This window comes from Canis aureus, chromosome 26, assembly GCF_053574225.1.
Source record: "Canis aureus isolate CA01 chromosome 26, VMU_Caureus_v.1.0, whole genome shotgun sequence".
Taxonomy (NCBI): domain Eukaryota; kingdom Metazoa; phylum Chordata; class Mammalia; order Carnivora; family Canidae; genus Canis; species Canis aureus.
The window spans coordinates 26768433-26789488 of record NC_135636.1 but is presented as its reverse complement, the minus strand read 5'-3'; the positions used below and the strand labels follow the sequence as shown (position 1 = coordinate 26789488).

The 21056-nt window shown below is 54.4% G+C and overlaps 1 protein-coding gene across 1 annotated transcript; it reads right to left on the bottom strand.

Annotated features, from left to right (window-relative positions):
• Positions 1–200: 200 nt before the first annotated feature.
• On the bottom strand, positions 201–13777 carry MYLK2 (myosin light chain kinase 2). The gene is made up of 12 exons (XM_077872649.1): positions 13477–13777; positions 12471–13002; positions 11237–11538; positions 9514–9619; positions 8827–8920; positions 6431–6540; positions 6205–6346; positions 3441–3511; positions 3189–3317; positions 2479–2631; positions 2169–2301; positions 201–1157 (listed from the first exon to the last, which is right to left on the bottom strand). The coding sequence occupies exons 1-12, from the start codon at positions 13526–13528 to the stop codon at positions 1077–1079; spliced, it is 1905 nt and encodes a 634-aa protein (XP_077728775.1). The 5' UTR covers positions 13529–13777; the 3' UTR covers positions 201–1076.
• Between the last annotated feature and the right edge of the window lie 7279 nt (positions 13778–21056).

Here is a 21056-nt window from a genome sequence, read left to right as displayed (position 1 = left end):
TGTGACAGAGGAGTAAACTGAGGCTCAAAGTAGGGAAGCTGCTTGCCCAGGACTGGGCAGCCTGGCTCCTGAGGTTGCGCCGGGAACCACCACGCTGTGCACTGAAGTGCCCCTGGAGGGCCTGGCACACAGCAGTGCTCAGTGAACTGTGGTCATCTCTGACCTCACCCAAGTGCACGCACACACAGAGGGAAGGGAGCCACATTCAACCTGTACATTTATTTACAAGGCACAAGCTGAGAGCAGGTTGGGGACTGCCCGAAGGCCTTCCCACTCCTCCTGGGCCCGTTGACCCCATCATCTGAAGCCATGGGTGACCCTTAGGATGAGGGCCTGGAGTGGCTGGGCTGGGCCAGCCTGGCCCTCAGGCAAGCTCGGGGGTGGTCTCCCTGTCCCCCAGGCCTCTCCTCTCCCCCTGCGCCAGGCCTGGGCTGGGCGTCCGTCTCTCACACAGAGTTCCTGTGTGTTGGTGGTCGTAAGGAAGGTGGGCGGGGGCTGGGCCAAGCCAGATGGTGTGTACTAGGCCTTATCTGTTGGGAGTGGGGAGGCGGGCGGGGGCATGGAGGTCCTCTCTCACAAAGCCTGCTCTGTCTCCCCTGGCAGCTGGGCCTCAGGAATTGGCCTTGCTGCCTTCCTGCCCCACCAAGGGCTTCCCGCCACAACCACAGAAGCCCCACATGCTGGGACCCCCAGTCTTCCCGGTCCAGCTAGGAGCAAGCTCGAGCCAGGGATACCCCAGGTGAGGCCAAGCAGGGGTCACCAGGGCAGCGATTCCAAGAGGGGGAGCTGAGGAGGGAACAACAGGGCTTGTGGCATCTGGGCTGTGGCTGATGGGGCCGGGGATCTGTCTGGGGAGGCATTAGCAGGATCGATTCAGGCCACATCTGAGGCGGCTCACGTCGGGGAAGCAGTCGCTGCGCGGGGTCGTGGGGAGCCCCGAGCCTCCCAGCCTGGCGCAGCCTTGTCCTAGCCAGCTCACCCTGGGGGTCTGGCCCATCTGCTCTGGCCTTCTGGGCTGTGTGGCCTCAGCCCCGGCCACCGTGCGGCTGCGTCCAGGCCTCAGCTGCTCCTGGGGCTCAGACCCCCAGAGCCATGAGTGCCCCCGAGCTGCTGATCTTCTTGAAGCGGTTTGCAGCACTGACGGCAATGAAGTTTTTCTGAGGGATGAGGGAGAAGGATGGCGGTCAGCCTTGGGGCATTGGAGACACTGGGGCAGCTGAGCATCTCCTAAAGACGGTCTTCGTTCCACAATGGCCAGACGCTAGGGAGGGTGCAGTGCCCACAATGGCCACAGGAGGGGCCATGATACTGTATCTTCCAGGATTCCCTCTTCCTTCCTTCAACAGGTAAGCAGCCAGACCTGAGTACCTCTCTGCTCTAGATGCTCCAATAGTTCCTGTTTCACTCCAACTCAAACCTAAGCCCCTTACCATGGCCAACAAATCCCTCCACCTCCTGCCCCCCATTACTGTCTGATTTCTTCTGCCTTAAACCCTTGCTCATCCCACTCCAGCCTTACTGGCCTCCTACCTGTTCCTCACACTTGCCAACCACGCTCGTGCCTCAGGGCCTTTGCACTGGCTCTTCCCTCTCCCTGGAACACTCTTCTCCCCAGATCAGCATGGTTCACTCCTCACCTCCTTCGGGTTTTTTGTTCACATGTTCCTTCTCAGTGGGTCCTTCTTGACCACCCTATTTAAAAGTGCAACCCTCCCCTGGCACTCCTGATCATCCTTAGTTTTTTTTCTAGACCCCTTCCTTAATCCTTTTTAATAACTCCCCAGCCCCTACCCAAAGTAAGTCCACAAAGAACTAAAATCCTTATCTCTTTTGTCCATAGGTGTACTCCCAGGGCCTAGAAGTAGTATATGTTCAATAAGTATTTGTAAAATGAAGGGAAGAGGTCTGTGATGGAGTCAGAGATCTTTTTCTGAGCATGAGCCTCAAATAGACACCCCTCCCCACGGTGGGGGTGGTGGGTGGAGGGTCACTGCTCCAGGACAGGAATCAGCCCAGGACAAAGAGAGAAAAGCCAATCTTGTTTTCCAGACAGGGCTAGGCCTGGTCCATAGAAGCTGCCAGAGCAGGGCTGGTGGGGCCTGGGATCTAGTGCCAGGAGCTCTTCCCGCCTGCGGCCCCTCCCGCCTCCCCACCCCACCCAGTGGTACCTTCCAGCGCCTCTTCATGAGGTATTTCTTAAGCAAGATCTGAGACTTGAGGCGTCGGTTACAGCGCTTGGCTTTCTCTGCCAGGTTGTTGAGCCAGGGGTGGGCAAGGCACTGGGCAGCGCTCATCCGGGCCCTGTAGGAGGGGGCAGTGTGGTGAGGGCGGGCGGCATGCTTGTGAAGCACCAGAACCCAGCCGGACCGGCCCTCTTCCTACCCTGCCAGCCCACATGCACACACTCACACACACACACACACACACACACACACAGGGCTTGCATGCTTGGGGTTTGTGTCCTCAAATGAGCCTCACCTCTGGTCCTTGACAATGAGGTTGGAGACAAAGTCTTTGGCTTCATCGGACACAGCCTCAAAGGTCTCCTCATCAAAGTACCAGTTGGAAGAGAGAACGTTGTTTAGCGTCTCTGTGTCATCATCTCCCAGGAAGGGGGAGAGGCCGCTAAGCCTGGGGAGAGGGGATGTCAGGGAGCAGGGAGGTGAGACTGGAGATACTGAGTCACCTTTGGGGGCCCAGGAGATGGAGGTAGATCCTAGGAAGCAGCACCATATCCTGAAAAGACACCCAGCCTCTCGAGTGGGATAAACCTGGGCTTGACTCTGGCTGGGTGACCTTGGGCAAGTCATTTCCCCTCTCTGAGCCTCACTCTTCTCATTTATAAAATGGGCATAATCATCCCAGCTTCCCAGGGTTACAGTGAAGAAGAGGAATGATGAATGTACAGAAAATGTCTGCTGCCCCTCTGCCCCCACTCATCAAAGATCTGTTGTCCAGAGCCCTAGATTAGGATATTATGCCTTGAAGGGCCTTCATTTCTTCATCTACAAAATGGGTACGAAGTTCTCCTTTTCTGGTTCTCCCTAGCACTCCCAATCTCTGCAAACCCCTGACTGAGGGAGTGGGGAGATGGAACCCACCTTTCCAAGACCCCAAGGCCAATTTTGGTTCCAGCTGCCCACCCACGTGTCCCACCCCCATAGACACCAAACTCCTGCAGGACTCACAGCATATAGGTAATGACCCCCATACTCCACATGTCTGTCTTATCAGAGATTTGGTCATAATTCACCACCTCAGGTGACAGAAACTCTGGTGTCCCAAAATTCACCTTCAGCTTCTCATTGGGATTATACCTGGGAGTGAGAGCAAGAGGTCAGAGCACTGCCCTGGCCCATTCTCTGGCACCCTCCGCACCTCCCCTGTCTCCTGCCCACCTCAAAGGCTTGCCCTGCCCTCCCCACCCACCAAGGTGGTACCTCCGTGCCAGGCCAAAGTCAATGATCTTCACCATATGGCCTGTGGTGTTGACGCACAGGATGTTCTCTGGCTGAGGAGAAGGGGGTGGCCCGAATTGACCTCTGACCCAGTTCACCCTTCCCCCGCACCCAGGTCCACCCACATCCCAAGCTCTCTGGACCAGAGGCCCAGGCTGCCAAAGTGGGCAGCCCGTCAGAGACCCCTGGACCTGCCTGCTCCTGGCACAGACAAGGACCCTAAAGCCCTGAGACGGACTTTCCCAGGGCAGGAACCATCTTTTCCTGGCCTCCTTGTTCCCCCAACCAGTGTCCAACTAAGGCACTGAGGAAGTGCTCAGCCAAGGCTCCTGGGAATCCTGTGGCACCAGCACAGGTGAGTGTGAGAATGACGTTCCTGGAAGGGCCTCCATTTCCTTCTCACATAACACAAGGACATAGGACTAATCTAAGGTCCCAAGGCAGAAATATTTTAGGTAGTTAATAATGGTTAAAAGGCAGGAGACTTCACACAAAAACACTGCTTTCCTGATCTCTGACACCTCCTGAAGCCCCAGAAGCCCTCACCACACAGCCACACAGCACTTGGTGTCAGTCACCACTGCCGCCTGAGCCAGGTGTCTGGCCCCCAGGTCTCCGAGTTCTCCACCCACCCTGGCCTAGCCCTCGTTGTTCATCTGGGCTCTGCGGGCATTTGATGAGAGGGTCCGTTCTGAAGGTGGTTTTTTGAACTGATGCATCCAGCTAATGACCTGAGTAGCTCAACCTGGTGTTTGAACAAAACAGGGAAAGCAGAGGAAGATCCCAGGGTACAATCTTTTGGGGGAGCAAGACATACTCCGATCCCTCCTGAAGGATCGAGACTTCCCAAAGAGCCCTGGGAGGGGCCTTCAGGCCACGGTTTGCCCAACTTACTTCACTGTGAGACCCTTTTTCTTTTTTTTTTTTTTAATTTTTATTTATTTATGATAGTCACACAGAGAGAGAGAGAGAGAGAGGCAGAGACACAGGCAGAGGGAGAAGCAGGCTCCGTGCACCGGGAGCCCGACGTGGGATTCGATCCCGGGTCTCCAGGATCGCGCCCTGGGCCAAAGACAGGCGCCAAACCGCTGCGCCACCCAGGGATCCCAGTGAGACCCCTTTTCAATGAGAAACTTACTGCTATCCTGAAAAAACACATTTAAGGATAAAGAGGTTTAAGACAGCTTCTTCCCCAGGTGCTGTGCTTTAACCGGGGACCCTGCTCTGCCCCACAGGCACTGGCTTTTGCGGGGCAATGACAGGTCTCCGACGCGTTGCGCAGGTGCCAGCTCTGTCCAGAAGCTCAGGAGTCACCCTACTCTCCCCTTTCTCTGTCTCCTACCCCCTCCCACATCAGCAAATCAGATTGGCTCCATTTTCAGATCATACCCCTCTTCCCTCCACCACAGGCACTGGCACCAGCCCCCTTCCTCTATGCGCTTGGTGGTGACAGGCGCCTCCGAGATTCCCAGCTGCCACGTTGCCCGTTGAAAAACCCACCTCCTTACCCTCACTGGTCAGGAAGACAAAGGAAGCCGTTAGCCTCCCACCTCCCACCTACGGGTGAGCACGCCCGCCCGCAGGTGGGCTGCCGGAAGGTTCACACAGCCCCCCAGAACCGCTCTGACCCCGAGCCAGCCCGGCAGGGGTGTAGGCCAGGCCCAGCCCCACTTCTGCCCCAGGCTCTGGCCCCCCGCTGCCTCTCCACATTCACCTGCTCTGCCTCCCCTCCACATTCACTCTGCTCTGTTACCCTCGCATACTTTTTATAACGCTTGTCACAGGTTGAAAATTATCTATTTTAGAAACGTCTGTGTCCCCCACTAACCTGGAGGCTCCAGGGGACAGGGGCGTGTCCTTCGCCACCCCTGCGGTAATGCCCGTGCTCGGCACAGTGCCCAGCAGCACAGGAGCAGCCTCACACAAGAGAGGCACTCGACAGGTAATCATCAGAGGAACGAACGCAGGTCCTAGCCACCAGGCCGATGGGTGCCAGCCCTGCCCCCTGTCCTGCAGACACTAGCCCCCCGGCCCCCGGCGCACGCACTGCTCCTGCCTCCCCTACACCACAGCCAGCTTCGTGCTCCAGCACCTGCGACCAGCTGACCACAGCCGGCCTCATGCCCGAAGCAGCCCATTTGCTCTCCCTGACCAGCTCTGTGCAAGGGATGGAGCAAGGTCAGAGAAGGGATCCCAATATTCTTTCACTTTTTGCTGGCGCCTCTCGCATGTCTGTTGCTGCACTCATGCTATACTTAATTGATTTACTTTCCTGACTCCCCTTCTAGAACAAAAGTTCCACAAGGGCAGGCATTTTGGCCATTTTGTTGACTACTGGATGTCCACTACCTACAACACTGCCGCCCATATAGGAGGGCCTCCGCAGACACTTGTGGAGTAAATGAACAAACGCTCCCAGCACTGTGAGGGGCCAGCAACACTTTAGCAACACTCAGCAAGTTCTATGCATGAGACGCTGAGCTTGGGGCTCACAGAACAGAGGATGTGCACTTAGTACTACACTAGAAGCCCCTGAGAGCTAGGACCAAGTGTATTTTACTCTCTTTTGTATACCTGGCTCTGGTACTTAGTAAAGCCTCAATAAACCCCTTGAGATCTACAGATAGAAGGATGGAGAGAGGATGAGAAGGACCAATGGGAGGTTGGAGGGATAGCTGCTTGCAACCCTGGTTTTACGTGGCCAGATGCTGCTCCTGCCCATCCCGGGAGGCCCCAGCCTCAGTACCTTGAGGTCCAGGTGCAGAACCCGCATCTTGTGCATGAAGAGGATCCCGTCGCAGATCTGCCTGACAAACACCATGGTGTCCACCTCAGTCAGCTGATAATCCTCATCCACAATCCTCTCGAAGAGTTCGCCGCCCTCGATGCTGTGTGCACAGACCCCTCTACAGGCTTGCTTCCGGGCCAGCTGGCACCGCCACCCAATCCCCTGCCCCACTGCCAGCACTCACTACTCCATGAACAGGACTATCTCATGCGAGGTCTCGATGGCCGCATAGAGCTGGATCAGGTTGCGGTGGTTCAGCTGGTTCATCACCTCGATCTCAAGCATCACCATTTCCTGGGCACCAGGGAAGCCAGGGTTACAACCGGAGTGTCACCGCACACTGCCCCCCACCCTCCATACCTCTGCTCTGGACCAGACCTGTCAGGCCTGGCCTCCACCACTGCCCGGCCTCCTCCTTGCTGGCCTCCTTGCTTCCCATCTCTCCCTACCCCCAGCTCATGTCCTTGCCGTGGGTCATTCCTGCCGGGAGACCGTTCCTTTGCCAGTTCCTCCCCCACCCCCCGATTGAATACTGGGGTGCCTGAGGGCCAGTCCTCCACTCATCACTCTCCCCACTGCACTCTCTCCCTGGGCTTTCTCCTCAAGTCCTTGCCATTCCATGCAAATGTGATTAATTCCCAAATCCTCATTTCCACCACTGAACGTGCCCTTGAACTGCAGGCACCAACAGCTCCAAAGGCTTAACTGCCATTCCCCTCGGATGGCTAAGAGACATCCTGGATCTCTCAGGTCCAAATGAAACCCTTTCCACTACCCCTGCCCCACAGCTGAGTAGCCTTCAGCTTGCCTGTCTGCAAAAGGGCAGGCCCCCTTGCCTAGGCATGCAGGACAAACAGGAGCTGACCCAGATTCCTCTCATTCTCACACCCTGCATCGGGAAATCCCTCTAGATTTCAAATCCAGCAACTTCTCACCTGTTCCACCACTGCCTTCTTGGCCTAAGCTGCCATTATTTGTCACTTTCAGAAAGGGTGAATGCCAACTGTCACACTGGTGAATTGAAATCAGCCATGGTAGGAATATTTGTAACCAGGGAAATTTCTAAATGCTACAGATGGGTCCCTTTCCCCTGCCTGTCCCCTTACTCCTCAGCATCACATCACTGTCCCGATTTTCCCATTTTCTCCATGATTCTAGTACTTCATTCACGTCTCACTGGACCCATGCTTCCTCAAGAGATGCCTGACCTCACCACCCTATCTTGATGGCCCCCATGGGCCCTACACTCCCTGTCCCCTACCTGGCATTATATTTCTTCCTAGCACTTCTCAGTTCCTAATGCCATGCTTTCTGCCCATGTTGTGTTTAGTTGTCTGCCCTTGTTCTAGCATGTCAGCCCAGGAGGACAGGGACTCATGGACTTCACTGCTGCTTCCCCAGCACCTGGCACAGTGAATGGCCCAGAAAAAGGGCTCAATAATTAACTAATCAGGAGCGGATTCTTATTAATCTCCAGAGCAGATATCTTGAGCATCTATACTGAGCCAGGTCCATGACAGAGGCCTGGAGACCCAGCAGGCAAGTGCAAGAGCTGGAGAAAGATGAAGTCACATGGAAACTGCATGGCTTCCCAATGTGCTAGAGCTGTGATGGAAAGGCAGGGCTGCTGGGCTCTGGAGCTTCTCCTCATGCTCCTCCTGGGCTCAAGGCCTCCACAGGTGCTGTGTCTCTGTCTCAGATGACCATAAGCTTACTTCCTGGCTTCCCTGCCTCAACCCAAAGGTCCATAACAGGCCTCTGCCACTCCTGTTCTTCAGGCTTTCCCTCTCATAGTCCCCTCGGCTTGAAACTCTCTTCCCTGCCTCTCCACTGGAACCAGCAACCCCTTTGAGCCTTCATTGGAGAGAGACAGGCCGGCTAAATCAGAAGGCTCCTCTGCAGTCCCCTCCTTACCCCCTCTTGACCTCCACCTGACCCCCTCTAAACTCTCTGCTGAAACTCACTCGATCCCCTCCTGACCCCACCTGAGACCCTGCCTGACCCCCACCCTAGCTTTCCTGAGTTACAGCCCTCACCACAACAGGTGGCTAGGTAGTCATCACCTCCTCACGCACCTGACTCTTGCTCCACATGGGCCTCTGCCTACATTCATTCATTCATCCACTCTTTCATTCGTTCCTTAAACAAACACTGCCCTCGGCCTCTGAACCCAGCCTGGGCCAGGTGTGGAGGCACAGTTCTGGACAGGTCTGATTACCTTGGCACTCCCTGAGGGCGGAAACCATACTCATTTCACTTTGGGACCCCCAGTGCCCAGCACAGGGCCTGGCACAGAGCCCACACTCATTGTGTTTGAACCAAACAGAAGGCAGGAAGGTCCTGTGCCTAGAAGGGGAAGTCCCCAGGGTAAGTTCACCACCTGAGGTGTCTTGTTTATGGGTAGGGGCTTCAGGCCCCTGTGGCAGGGTTGTCTGTCTGTCCATCTGTCTATCTGAGTGACATCTTCAGCGCATCAAGGTTCACACACCAAGCCCCTGGTGCAGACATATGGATGGAGGGAGGTGAGACGTTTGCACTTGAAGGATCCCCTCTCCATCCCACGGAGCCAGCCCCTACTACCTTGTCTTTGGGTGTCTGTTTCTTGATGACCTTGGCTGCCAACTTGAGGCCTGTGGCTTTCTCTGTGCAGGTACAGACTGCTCCAAACTTGCCGCTGAAGAGAGAAGAGGTTGGGAGGGAGAGGGTTCCTGGGGGGAACCGGGCTGAGGTAGGAGCTTGTGTTCTGCTCCTGTCTGGATCCCTCTCTGTGAGATGGGATGCTTGCCCCGGCTACCCTGACTCCCTCCTGAAGCTGTGAGCTCTATTGCAGGGACAGTGGCTGAATCGCACAAACCATGGGCACAGGACGGGTAGGCTCATCCACAGGATGGCCCCTGATGTTACAGCTCACAGCCTTGTCATAAGCATGAGCCCTGGGGCTCTGGGCCCCAGAAGAAGGCACCTATAGGGCTTTTTATGAAGCCCTTTGAGGTGGTTAGGGTGGTACCTGAAACTAAAACAGACAGGAAAGTACTGCTCGTCTCCTAGGGGAAATACTGCCTAATCAATGGTGTGTCTGTGTGAGACACGGGGACATGAGTGCGTATCAACCCACGTGACAGCTTATGTAGGAAGAGGCAAGTGAGCATGTGGAATTAGTTGTGTCCGTGTAGATCATGTACAATTGAGGTGTGTGGGGGCCTTGCACATGTCGGGGCTTGATGCTCTCCTGCCTGTGGGTCAGGGGCTCGGGGTCCCAGCTCTCACCCGCCCAACGCCTCCTTGGAGTTCAGGCTGAATTGACTGTTGACGTTCCCAGGCCTCAGCTCCACGATGCGGTGGGGAAAGGGGGCTGGGGGTGGCGGACAATCATCTGGGGAGGCAGAGCAGAACCATCACAGTCAGGGCCAGGGGCTGCTGAGCATGCGCCCCAGCACCACCCCCTCCTGCCTGGCCTGGGCTCCATCCAGGGAAGTTCACCAAGTGATACCTGGAGGACAGCTGGCTCCAGGATAGGGGCTAGGGGGTCCCAGTTTCCAGTTTCAGCTCTGCCACCAACACACAAAATGGCCTTGGGACTCTGTCAGAGGGGGCTCAGCGTCTCCTAGCACAACAATGGGGACAGCTGATTGGACTTCTCAGACCCTCTGGCATTATAAGGTGTGAAGTCTCCATCCCAAACTATCTGCATTTCCATTAAAGAATAAAAGTTGGCTGTGTGTGTGTGGGGGGGTCAGTGGGGGACACGAAATCGTGGAGTGCCAGAGAGGCCTTACTATGCCTGAATGATGGGGTAGGTGACGGGACCCGCCTACCATCCCCTCTAATTACACCAGGAGCTGGCAGGCCTGGCCGAATGGTTGCCCAACCTGGGCATGGCCCAAGGGCAGGGGGAGGGCCGGGAGGAGCCGGGGACGGAAATGTTTGTGGGGAGGGGCCGCCACCTAGCGGCAACCATGGGGAACAGCGGGCCCTGGCGGCCGACAGGCTGAGTCATCGGGAATGGAAACCTCTTTATAAATAGCAAGAGACAGCAGGGAAGCCGGGCTGGTGATAAATCTGATGGCCCTTGGAGGTTGTTCAGGTCCCGTCACCCCAAGGATGTGATTTCTGGAGGGGGCGAGGGAGAAGTTTCTGCTGCTGCTTGGGGGAGGTGGCAGGTCTCCTGGCTGCCACCCTGCCGCCAGGCCCTCCCACCCTGTCTGGGTGGCACTGTGCCGCTGACCCGGCAGGCTGGCTGGGCTTCCAAGGCACCTCAGCCTGGAGGGGATGGGTGTCAGGACACTCTGGGCTCTTCTGACCCTATCTCACCCCACCCCCAGCCCTGCCGCACCCCTACCCAGGCCTTTTCCCTATTCACCTGCTCCCCAAGCTTGCTCATGCTCAGTGGCTCCTGCTGCCCATTGAATAAACCACCAAACCACCAGCTCCTTGTCTGATCGTCACTTAAGGCCACTCCACAGTCCTGCCCCATCTCACGTGCCCAGCTTCCTTGGTCACTGCTCCCATGCACAGGCACCTATGCTTCTCAGCTCACCAGCCCTCTATGGCTCTCATGACCCTCCCCACCCCCTCCAGGACGTCCTTTAACTACCAAAGCCTGGCCTTTGAGCCATTCTACAGACTGACTTCAAATTCCACTGTCCGGAGAGTTGGTGCTGCTCCAAATCCTGATTTTTTTTTTTTCAAAATCCCATTACAAAGTAAAAGAAAGCCAAAAGCGAGCTCTGAAGTGGCTCTGTTTGGATAGGTTCAAATCCTGTCCTAGCTGTGGATTTGGGGCACTCACTCCATTTCCCTTTCTCTGAGACTCCATTTCCTCATCTATCAAAAGAGACTAGGAACTTGTACTTCTTAGAGTTGTGTGACACCCAGATGGGTCAGCCTGGGTGAGGCATGGCTCAGAGAAGCTCAGTCCTCTAAACAGGGAGACGTGGGGACACCTGGGGACCCCCCCTTCCCTCCCCAGCCCCCACCTGCCCTGGCCTACCCAAAATCTGGAAGCAGTCCTCCTCCTTGGCTGTGGGACAGAGGGCCTGCCCCACCTCCGATTTCTCCGAGGGAACAGCCTGGAACTCGATCCCCCTTGAGGTGTCCCCTTGCACCACAGCCTGGTCAGCCTGGACTGAAGCCTTCTCTCCAGCTTCCTTCTGGCTCTCTGCCGGGATGTTCTTCCCTCCTTCTTCTACCTTGGCTAGCTCCGGATCCTTGGGGCTGGGGGTCACAGGCACCCCTTCAAAGATGAGGTCTGATGCCTCATTCAGGGGTTCCTCAGCTGGCAGCTTCTCAGGCCTAGAATGTGAGAACACAAAGGTGAGGCCTTTAACAGCTACAGCACTGCTTCTGCCTCCAGGAAGCCTTGATGCTTCCATAGGCTCTTCTGTAATTCAGAGTCAATACAACCATTCCCTATTCTCCCTTCCTGCTCTGGTCCCCACCATGTCCTCAAATACACGGGGTGAGGCATTCGAATTCACTTTATACTAAATCAAGGGACATTAATAACACTATACATGACGGTGGTCATTATCTTGACTCTCAATGCACTAATAGATCATTAACATCTACTAATGGGATTGTTGTTTTGGTTAATCATTATGTGATTACAATTAGATTATGGAGCTCTTGATTCATACAAACTGTGGCAATGCAATTGATTAATGTATCGGTGATATCAATGTATTAATTGATATTAATACATAATTCAGACTGATAGAGTGCTATTATTGTGGTTTATAATGTATCATTAATATCATTCATATGATTAGCATTCAGGTAAGTCTAACAGATTGCCTCATAAGACTGGTCTATATTAAAGTTATGAAAGCATTAGAAATGATCTATCAATCTAATTATTAGTTATTTTTTATATCATAGTAAGAAGAAATGTTATCTTTTCCTCCCAATATCTCAGTCCTGCCCTTGGCTAGAACCAAGTACACAGAGTAAGGGGAACTCTGGATTCCACTAGCTCCATGAAGAAGTCTTCGAGGACCTCTCTGACTTGACATTCCAGGTGTCTATGAACTATCACCATGTCCTGATTTCTGCAGGGGCGCAAGGTAGTAGAACCAATGCCCAGGACAGATACTATACATCAGAACTGCCCCTGCCCAATCTGGCACTGAACGTGGTGACAAGGACGCCCAAGACATAGGAACTAAACACAACTTCTGGGGACAGAGCCTTGGACCCCTCCCCACTGCCAGACAGGGGACATTCACCTGGAGATGATGGCAGGGCAGCTGGGGCTGTGCAGAAAGGCGGGTGAGCCCCTCCTGACCCCTGCTTGGCCCTCGGCCGCCTTCTTGTGTGCCTTGGGCTCTGGGGGGCCCTGGCTGCCTGAGGCCTCCTCCTGCTTGGCACTGGGCTTCTTGACGCTGGCCTCCGCTGTCGCAGTCTCCTGCGGCAGGGCTGCTGGCTGCCCAACACCGCCCTCCGCAGGCCCCCCACCCATATCAGCTTTTCCCTCAGGGCCCTGGCTGCTAGTTGAGGGTTGGGCCAGGGCCTCATCCTCTTTCTTTAGGGCAGCAACTTTGGCATCTTTCTGCACGGTGGGTGGGTCAGGCTCTTTCTTTGGTTGTGGGGTCCCGGGTTCTTTCTTTGCATCGGGGGGGCCAGGTTCTTCCTTTGGTTCTGAGGGGCCAGGTTCCTTCTTCCCATCTGGGGGCCCAGGACCTTTCTTTGGATCTGGTGGACCAGACTCTTTCTCTGTAGCCAGAGGTCCTTCACCTGCTGTACCATTAGGTGCCTTGTCTGAGAAGGAAGAGGGATACCGGTCAGGATCCACCCTCCCCTCCTGGGACCAGGCTGGCCAAGGACCAGCTCTGGGCCCAAGTCCCCACCTAGGCAGCGATCTGCGAATGCATGTCCCACTGAGGCTCTGGGGCCATCTAATGGCCTCTAGAGATGGGTCGCTGGCACCTTAGAGGCCCCTGGGGGAGACTTCTGGTCCTCTGATGCACCTTGATACCCCCACCATCCCTGGCCTTGAATGTTTGGGTGCCATCATGAGGGCTTAACATTTTCCCTGTCTCTCCAGGGAGGGCTTCGCATAGGCCCTCAATCCCGCCCAAACTTACCCAGAAATAGTTATAATTTCTGGGCCCTTCATGAGCCATACAGAAAAGGCCGCGGGGGCACAGAACTCCCACTGAGGAATGGGCCTGGACCTGGATTCAAACACCCCTTCCCAGGCTCCTCCCTCTGTATCCTGCCCCAGCTTGGCACCTGTTGATGGGCTCTGGATTTCCAGCTCCACTGCTCCGTTTTCTGCCGCCATAAGGTAGGGAGGCGTGTGCTTCTCTTGTCTACCCAAGTCTTTCTAGCTGCAGAAAGAAGACTGAGGTGTGTCAGGCTGTCAGGTTCCTTCTCTTGTCTGGCTGAGAGGAGCCAGGGCCAGCTGACTGAGGCTTTTGGAGCAGAGAGGGGCAAGCTGATGGCCGCCTGACTTGCAGCGGCTGCCCAGGAGTGCTCCTGGGGCAGTTGTAAGGGATTGGGCTGGGTGGGCAGAGGCGGAGGCAGGGGCGCGGGCAGGGGAGGCGGGGACGGAGGAGAGGATCCCTTACACCAGGGGCCATGCAGCTCGGACTGCCACCACCTGTCACTCTTGGCCCCCGTTCAGAGGACACGGCATTCTTCCCACAGACCGACCGGGGGGGAGAGTAGTGTTGGAACAGGCAGGAAGAGAAAAAGGAGGGGGCCACTAGGCCCCCAAGGGAGCAGCCTTTTCCCAGGCCTTGCCCAGTGTCACTGGCTTGGACCTGTCCAGGCAGGGGGCCTGGCACAAGAGGGGCTCCCGGGCAGGGCTGGAGGGCAAGACTGTGCTCGGCCCTGGCCCTGGCTCTGCACACCTGCATGCCGCATCTCTTGGGGTTGCCCAGAAACTGCTTAGAGACATGTAGGCCATGGGGATAATCACCCTGACCCCACTGCCCAGCTCTGTGCCCATGATCCTGCTCCTGGCATCCAGACCTGCTGGGGGCATCTCTGGAGAAGAAATTGTCTCAGGGGCACTTGCTCAACCTGTGCAGGGGCCTGAAAGTCTTTTCTTTTGAAAATGTATTTTTCTGGGGCTCCTGGAGAGACGGAGGCTGCCCCAAGAAGCAGTGGGAGAGGGTCAGTGCTCATGCCCACCCCGCACCAAGCAGATTGGTTCTCCCCAGTGGCCTTCTTGAAAGGAGGGGGCTGGTGGAGTCTTTCCCAAGAATCCTCCACCACAGTGGTGGCCTGGGGGCCACTCAAGACCAAGATGATGAAGCTGAGATGGATGGGGAGAGGTATGACCCAAAGAGCCTTCCACCATCCAGGGGCTGCCTACCCAGAGCCTGTCTCTGAGGGGCGCCTGGAAGGCTGGCTGAGCTGAGTGCACTTGAAACAGCCCTGCAGTGGGCGTCTGAGTTCAGGGTCGGACTGTGGTGACCCACCCTGTCCCTCCACCGGTACTCTCTCACATGAAGGAAACCAGCCCTGCCCTCAAAAGGAGGGAGGTGGAAATGAGCAGCAGGTCTGAGCAAAAAGAAAAATTCTGTAGCTGTGAACAAGATTGAGGTGGCTGTGAGGGGCACTTGGGTGGCTCAGTGGTTGTGCATCTGCCTTTGGCTCAGGTCGTGATCCTGGGTCCTGGGATCGAGTTCCTCATTGGGCTCCCCTCAGGGAGCCTGCTTCTCCCTCTCCTTGTCTCTTTCTCTCTCTCTGTGTCTCTCGTGAATAAATAAATAAGATCTTAAAAGAAAAAAGAGAGAGATTGAGGAGGCTGTGAATGAAATGATGGGAAGCAACCTCCAAAATGAAAGCAAAATTTAAGCCATATGCAGAATAGCATGTAGAACATGCTATCATTTGGGCCAAAGGTGGTAATATATAATAACACATAAACTTTCACTTTATATGCATAGGAATTTCTTCAGGACAACAAGTAAGAAACTGGGGAGAAGGGGTGGGGGTGGGGAGATGTCACTGCACTCCCTTTTACATTTTTGTATTTGGACCATGTGAATGGAATACTATTCAAAATGAGCAATTTTTTTTTTAAGTGATCAAATGTTGGGGTTGCTGGCAGAGGCTAGCAACATCCAAAGTTGGGACCCCTTCCCGTCTTGATGACTTCTTGCCCTTCTGGCCCTCCTCTCTTCCGTTTCCTTCCTCTGAGATCCAGGTGACAGTCTGCCTCCCCTGGGAAGCAAAAACATTCCTGGATGCCTGTCTAGCCCTCACCGGTGTGTGAGGCCTTGCTCCAAGTGCTCTCATGTAGACTCACTCGTATGAGCTTCACAACAACCCAAGAAGGTAAGTACTATTACAGATGAGGAAACTGAGGCCCAGGCAGTTCGCCAACTTATCCAAAGCCATATGGCTTGTTGGGGACAGATGAGGATCTGAACCCGGGCTTTCCTAGCGGAAGGGAGCTCCCATTTTTTGAGGGTCCGCTGTCAGCTCTAGCCTCGTTGTCTGCAAACTCCATCTTGATAATAACTCTATGGGGAGCTTCCATCTTCTTCCCTAGATGAAGACAGGGATCAAGAGAGTCACATGCCCAAAGTCATCCTACAACGGAGCTGAGCCAGAAATGTCCTTCAAAGCCCAAAGTCCTCTTTCTTCCCTAAGATCTCCCAGCATGTGTCTCGCCCCTCTGTCCCGGCCGGGTACCCCACCTTTGTGGTCTGACAGCGATCTGAAGGCTGAAAAGCTCCCTCTCTGTGCCTGCTATTGGGGGCCCCCTGGCCCTCTATTTGGTCATTTCCACAGCATGTTATGGTTTAGCCTGTAATGTTGGACTCCCCCTCCTTTGGCCTCCTTTGGCTCCAGGCTGATCCCACCACTGATTGTCTCTAGGAGCCCCTTGAGGGCAGGGGCTTTATGATGCCCACGTGTTTCCCCAGCACAAAGTGTACTTGCCAGTCGGTGTCTGATGAGTAAGCAACTGACTGGCAAGGCTCTGGACTGGGTCTGTGGGATGGCTCTAGGACCATGGCCCTTGCCTACATTCCCTTGTTATTAACTATGGCTGTCGGTACCGTATTTATGGAGTGAGTGCTCAGGAAGGGCCAGGCCTGATTTTGCCAAGGGCTTTACCCAGCTCACTGAATCCTCACAAAGGACTGCAGGGCCCAGGAATAGGCCACTTTAAAACTGCGAAAGCTGTTGCCAAGAGAGGGGAAGGGGCTCATCTCGGGAAGCACACAGCCACTGAGTAGCTGCCAACTGTTCAGATTTGAATCCAGCACCACCTCCTGTTGAGACCCAAATCGGAGCTAGGACAACATAAGGGGCTTTATTTGCTACATTTGTTACTGTTACGGTTCCCAAACAAGTAGCATTTCTTAAGCTCTTACTAAGCGGATCGTGCCCCAGGTGGCAGTGTCAGGGGGGCGGAGAAGGAGGTGAGCAACTTGATGACAACAAACCTAAAGAGTGGTGGTTAAGGAGCTCTGAGACTAGGAACCCAGGCTTGGACAAACGCTGTTACTATTTTCTTATCTACAGGACGAGCACCTTCCTCCATGGGGAGGTACACAAAGCATTTAGAACGGTACATGGGGACATAGTAGGTGCTGTATAAATGTCAGCCATTTTATCCCCATTTCACAGATGTGACAGGAAAACTAAGTCACAGGGCAAACTCACAGAGCCGGGTTTGAGCCGTCTAAGCCCAGGCTTGGCACATAACTACTCTGCCCCATCGCCTCTCGCAGGGTGGCTGGGAGTGCGGAGCGAGCACACGGTCTGTAGAGCGCTTGGCACAGTCCTGGCAGCACTATGGGCTCCCGATAATGTTGTGGACACCCCAGGTAGAGGGCTCAGCTGTCCCGCAGGCTCCTCCGCCATCCCTCCCGCTGGGATGAGAGGCTGGCCTGGTTCCGGATCCACGGGATTGCCTGCAGCTTGCTCGCCCGCCCAGGGTTAAGCTCGGCTGGGCCAGCTGCTCCCTGGGAGTCCCCGGGCTTCTCAGCGCTCCCTTGGAGGCACAGGGGAGGGGCCTGGGGAAACCTCCTCCCCGCCGGGGGCAGCCAGAGACCCTGCCCACCCTTAGAACGGGGCTTTCCCGCCCCGCGCCAGCTGTGCAGCCACGCTCTTTGCCTCTACAGGGGCAGGCCAGGAAGTGGGGCAATGCCAGGACCAATTAAACCCGCCAGGGGAATTAAGGTCAGCAGGATGCAATTATGCCTGTTGGATTTAACAAGGCCAGAGGAAGGTTTCTTCAGCCAGAGTTCACGGCTCCTTAGGCCTCTTGCCCTGGACGGCTCTGCATTCCAGAAGCCTAGGCTCTCAGGCTCACCCATCCCTGGGTCCCTGGGAGAATTACTTGGGAGCGGAGGGGTTAACTTCACTCGGGCACTGCTTCCCTGGCTCCTGGAAGGAAATTGACCCAGCCAAGAGGCTTTAAAAGGCCCTGCTCAGAGAAGACGTTTCCCGGCCTGACCCTCTCCCAGCTCGGCTGTGATGGAAAATCCAGGGAGTTGAGTAACCTTTCTGAGTCCAAAGAGAGCAGCCAGTTCCCCTCACAACTTTCCTGTCGTCCTGACGTGGGAGCCAGTCAGGGCTGCTTTCTCCTGCCTCTCCCACCTCAGACCCCTAAGCCCGGGGCTGTGGCAGTACTTCTCAGGCCTCAGGAGGAGGCCTAGGTAAGACCCCGTCCTTCCTTCCACCTGAAATGCTGAGCAGAGTCTACACACACTCTGTGGCACACTGCACAGAGATCCCTCTGGAAGCTCAAATGACACACTGATCCATCTTGAAATGGTGGAGTTCTATTGCTAAGATCACTTACGGAACGCTCTATTCTGTGCAAGGGCTAGCTAACGCGGTCACTCTGGGGACACAGATGTTGGAGAATGGTGACAGGATCACGACATAGAGAATTTTCGGTGAAAAATGATTGTAAGGTCATTCATGAAGCAGAATCCCTTTTTGTTGTTAAATGCATTTATTAAGAAAATGAGAAAATGTCTGGAGGGACATAAATACACATACTAATAGGTATGGGAGTAGAGATGGTTTTTATTCTTTGGATCTTCCAATTTTTTTGAAATGACCATTTGTGACTCTACACAGATTAATGAATAATTTGAAAGATATCAATGTGCACACAGATTTCACTAATTCAAGACAGAAAGTGGTACAAGCTATGTATGAGACATAAAAATGGCATGGATTGGGACTACTGGCCAGGGTTGACTTCTCAGCTGAGAGCACAGCTCCGGCAGGCTTTCTCAGTGCCCAGACCCCCAAATTTGTTTTCAATGAAGCCTCCTTCAAACAGAGCCCCCAGGCTCCATCTCTCTAAGCAGCATTTCAGGTGGTTCTCATGCACACCCAGGTTTGAGAACCCCCAAATCAGAGGGCTGTGCTTCTCAACCCCACTGCACATGGGAAGTGTGTGGAGAGCTTTCACAACTCAGGCTTCAGGATATTCTGAGTTCAGGACAATTAAATCAGAATATTTGGGAGGTGCGGCCCAGAAGATTCCAATGTGCAGCCCAGGTGCTGGTATTTTTTAAATTCCCCAGAAGATTCCGATGTGCAGTCAGGGTTGAGAACCACTGCTCTGAGGCTCTCCCAGGATAAGAACTTCACCTCATTTCCTTGAAATGCCCCTATAAATCAGGCTACAACAGTGCCTATGGCAGGTGTTCCCTTCTGACTTGTTACATAGGCCATGCACACTGTCTCAGCATCTGGGCCTCTGGGGACCTATATCCAGATCTAGCTCAGGACAGGGACCATGTCAGTCAACTTTGCATTCTTAGGACCTAGTACAAAAAATGGTGCCATTAATAGTAATAGCCATGAATATTTATTGTGTATTTACCATGTACCATATTAACTCCCTTAGTCTTCATAACTTTATGAAGTAGATACTACTATCACTCCCATTTCCAAGAGGAAACTGAGGCAAGTTTTCAGAGATAGTCTTCCAGGGGTGCCAGAATTTAAACCCCAGCCACTTGGTCCAGAGCCCTTATGCTTGATTAGTACTCCATATCACTAAATGCCCGCTGCAGAATGAATTCATGAGTGGAGAACACTTTGTGTCATCAGGTTGGTGGCCTTGGGCCCAGCATTCAGTAGGTGCTCTATAAGTGCTGAAGAGCAAGTGCTCTCACTTTGGTGGGGCCATGGGATGCTGGGAAACCTTCACTGTCTCCCTCTCCCCTGTCTCAGCCCAACTCTGCAGCATAAACAGCAAAGCCCAAAATAGCCAGGTAATGACGTCAGAGGAACAAGGTCATCTGAAAATTACCCAGGGCCACTGGACACCTCCCTATAGGATCAAGTAGCAGGAGGGTACCCCAGGCTGGTGCAGCTGTTCCAAGAACAGGAAACGTCCCAGGAGCAGACTTGGAAGCACCACTTCGGGAAGGCAGGGCCAGTGGGGGCAGGGGACAAATGAAGACACATAAATGAGTAGAAGCAAGACTCAAGCACAGAGTATAGACCTGGGAGTTGCAAGTAATTCAACTTTGCACAAGAAGTTACTCCCACTGCACAATCCCAGCAAATGGCTCAAAAATCTGGGAATGCATGTTCTGTCCTGTTGCACAGGATGGCTTCCCAGCCTGCCATTGTGCTATTTATAAAACTTGAGGTCCATTTGCTAAACTGGGTTGCCACAAAAACCAGGGGGTGCATGGCAAGCTCTGAGCGACTGCTGCGAGCAGTGGCCTGCCTGGGATGGCGAGGAGCCTCCAACCAGGGATGAGAAGGGGGCTGGGGCAAAGTACCTCCTGGCACTCCGACCACCCTGGCTACCATTTGGTCCGGCCAAGGCTTGTGACTTAGCTGACTGGCAGCTGCCACCTCTCTGACAGGAACCCCAGGAACCAGCACAGTCTGAGAAGATGCACGCTGTGTGAAACTGAGAGAGGACCTGCCTCCCAGCCTCTGGGACGCTTAGCAGGAGGTTCCCGGAGCAACGTCAAGAGCCAAGTGAGGGCTCCAGCCCGAATTGCAACCTTCACAAGACACTTGCTCCCAAGTCCTAAGTTGCTGGCTGGCTCTGGAGGTGAAACAATCTCTTCTTCATCTGGGGGGGTCTCTGATCAAGCGTCCCCCAGTTCAAAAAGAGCCAGGAGCTCCTGAGACTGCCCATCTCCTAGAGCTGGCTCTACTCAAGGAATGTACCTGGTATGGTGCAGAGGACACTAAAGGGCAGACGACCTGGATCCACACCCTGCCACCTACTAGCAGTGTGACTTTGAGGACAGTAACTTAAACATGGAGCCTCAGTTTCCTCATCTGTCATATGATTTGTTGGAAGGTCCTATGGAAAAACCTTCAGCTCTCCTTTATTCTGGTAGTGGAGTCTTGGCTAGGGAGATAAATACCTACTCAACAAATCAGCAGTGCACCTATGTCACACGAAGAGATCTCACAAAGGTGACACCCCAAGGAGCTCCAGAGGGAAAGAGGGTTCTTGCCTATCAGATCCCCTCTTGTTTGGCCTTGGCACCAAGGGTCATGGGAGAGAATGACTGCTGGCTCCCCAGCCCAGAGGACCTTGAGTTAGGAAAACTGTTGTCTCTGGCCCTGCAGGTCTCTCTGCTGCACTGATGCTTGGGCGTGCATCCATCCCCCAGGGGGCTTGTTAAAACACATCTCCAGAGTGTTTGACTCAGGAGGCCTGCAGTGGGGCTGCATAATTTGCATCTCTAATCCTGATGAGGCCCGTCTGCTGCTCCACAGACTGCACCCTGAGGACCGTCGTCACAGGGAAAATTCTCCCAGCCCCAGTTGCTGAGATTCCAGCCTAATTACTACCCATTTTCCTGAGGCCTCTGAGCAATAGGAATTACTCAGAGTCTGTTCTC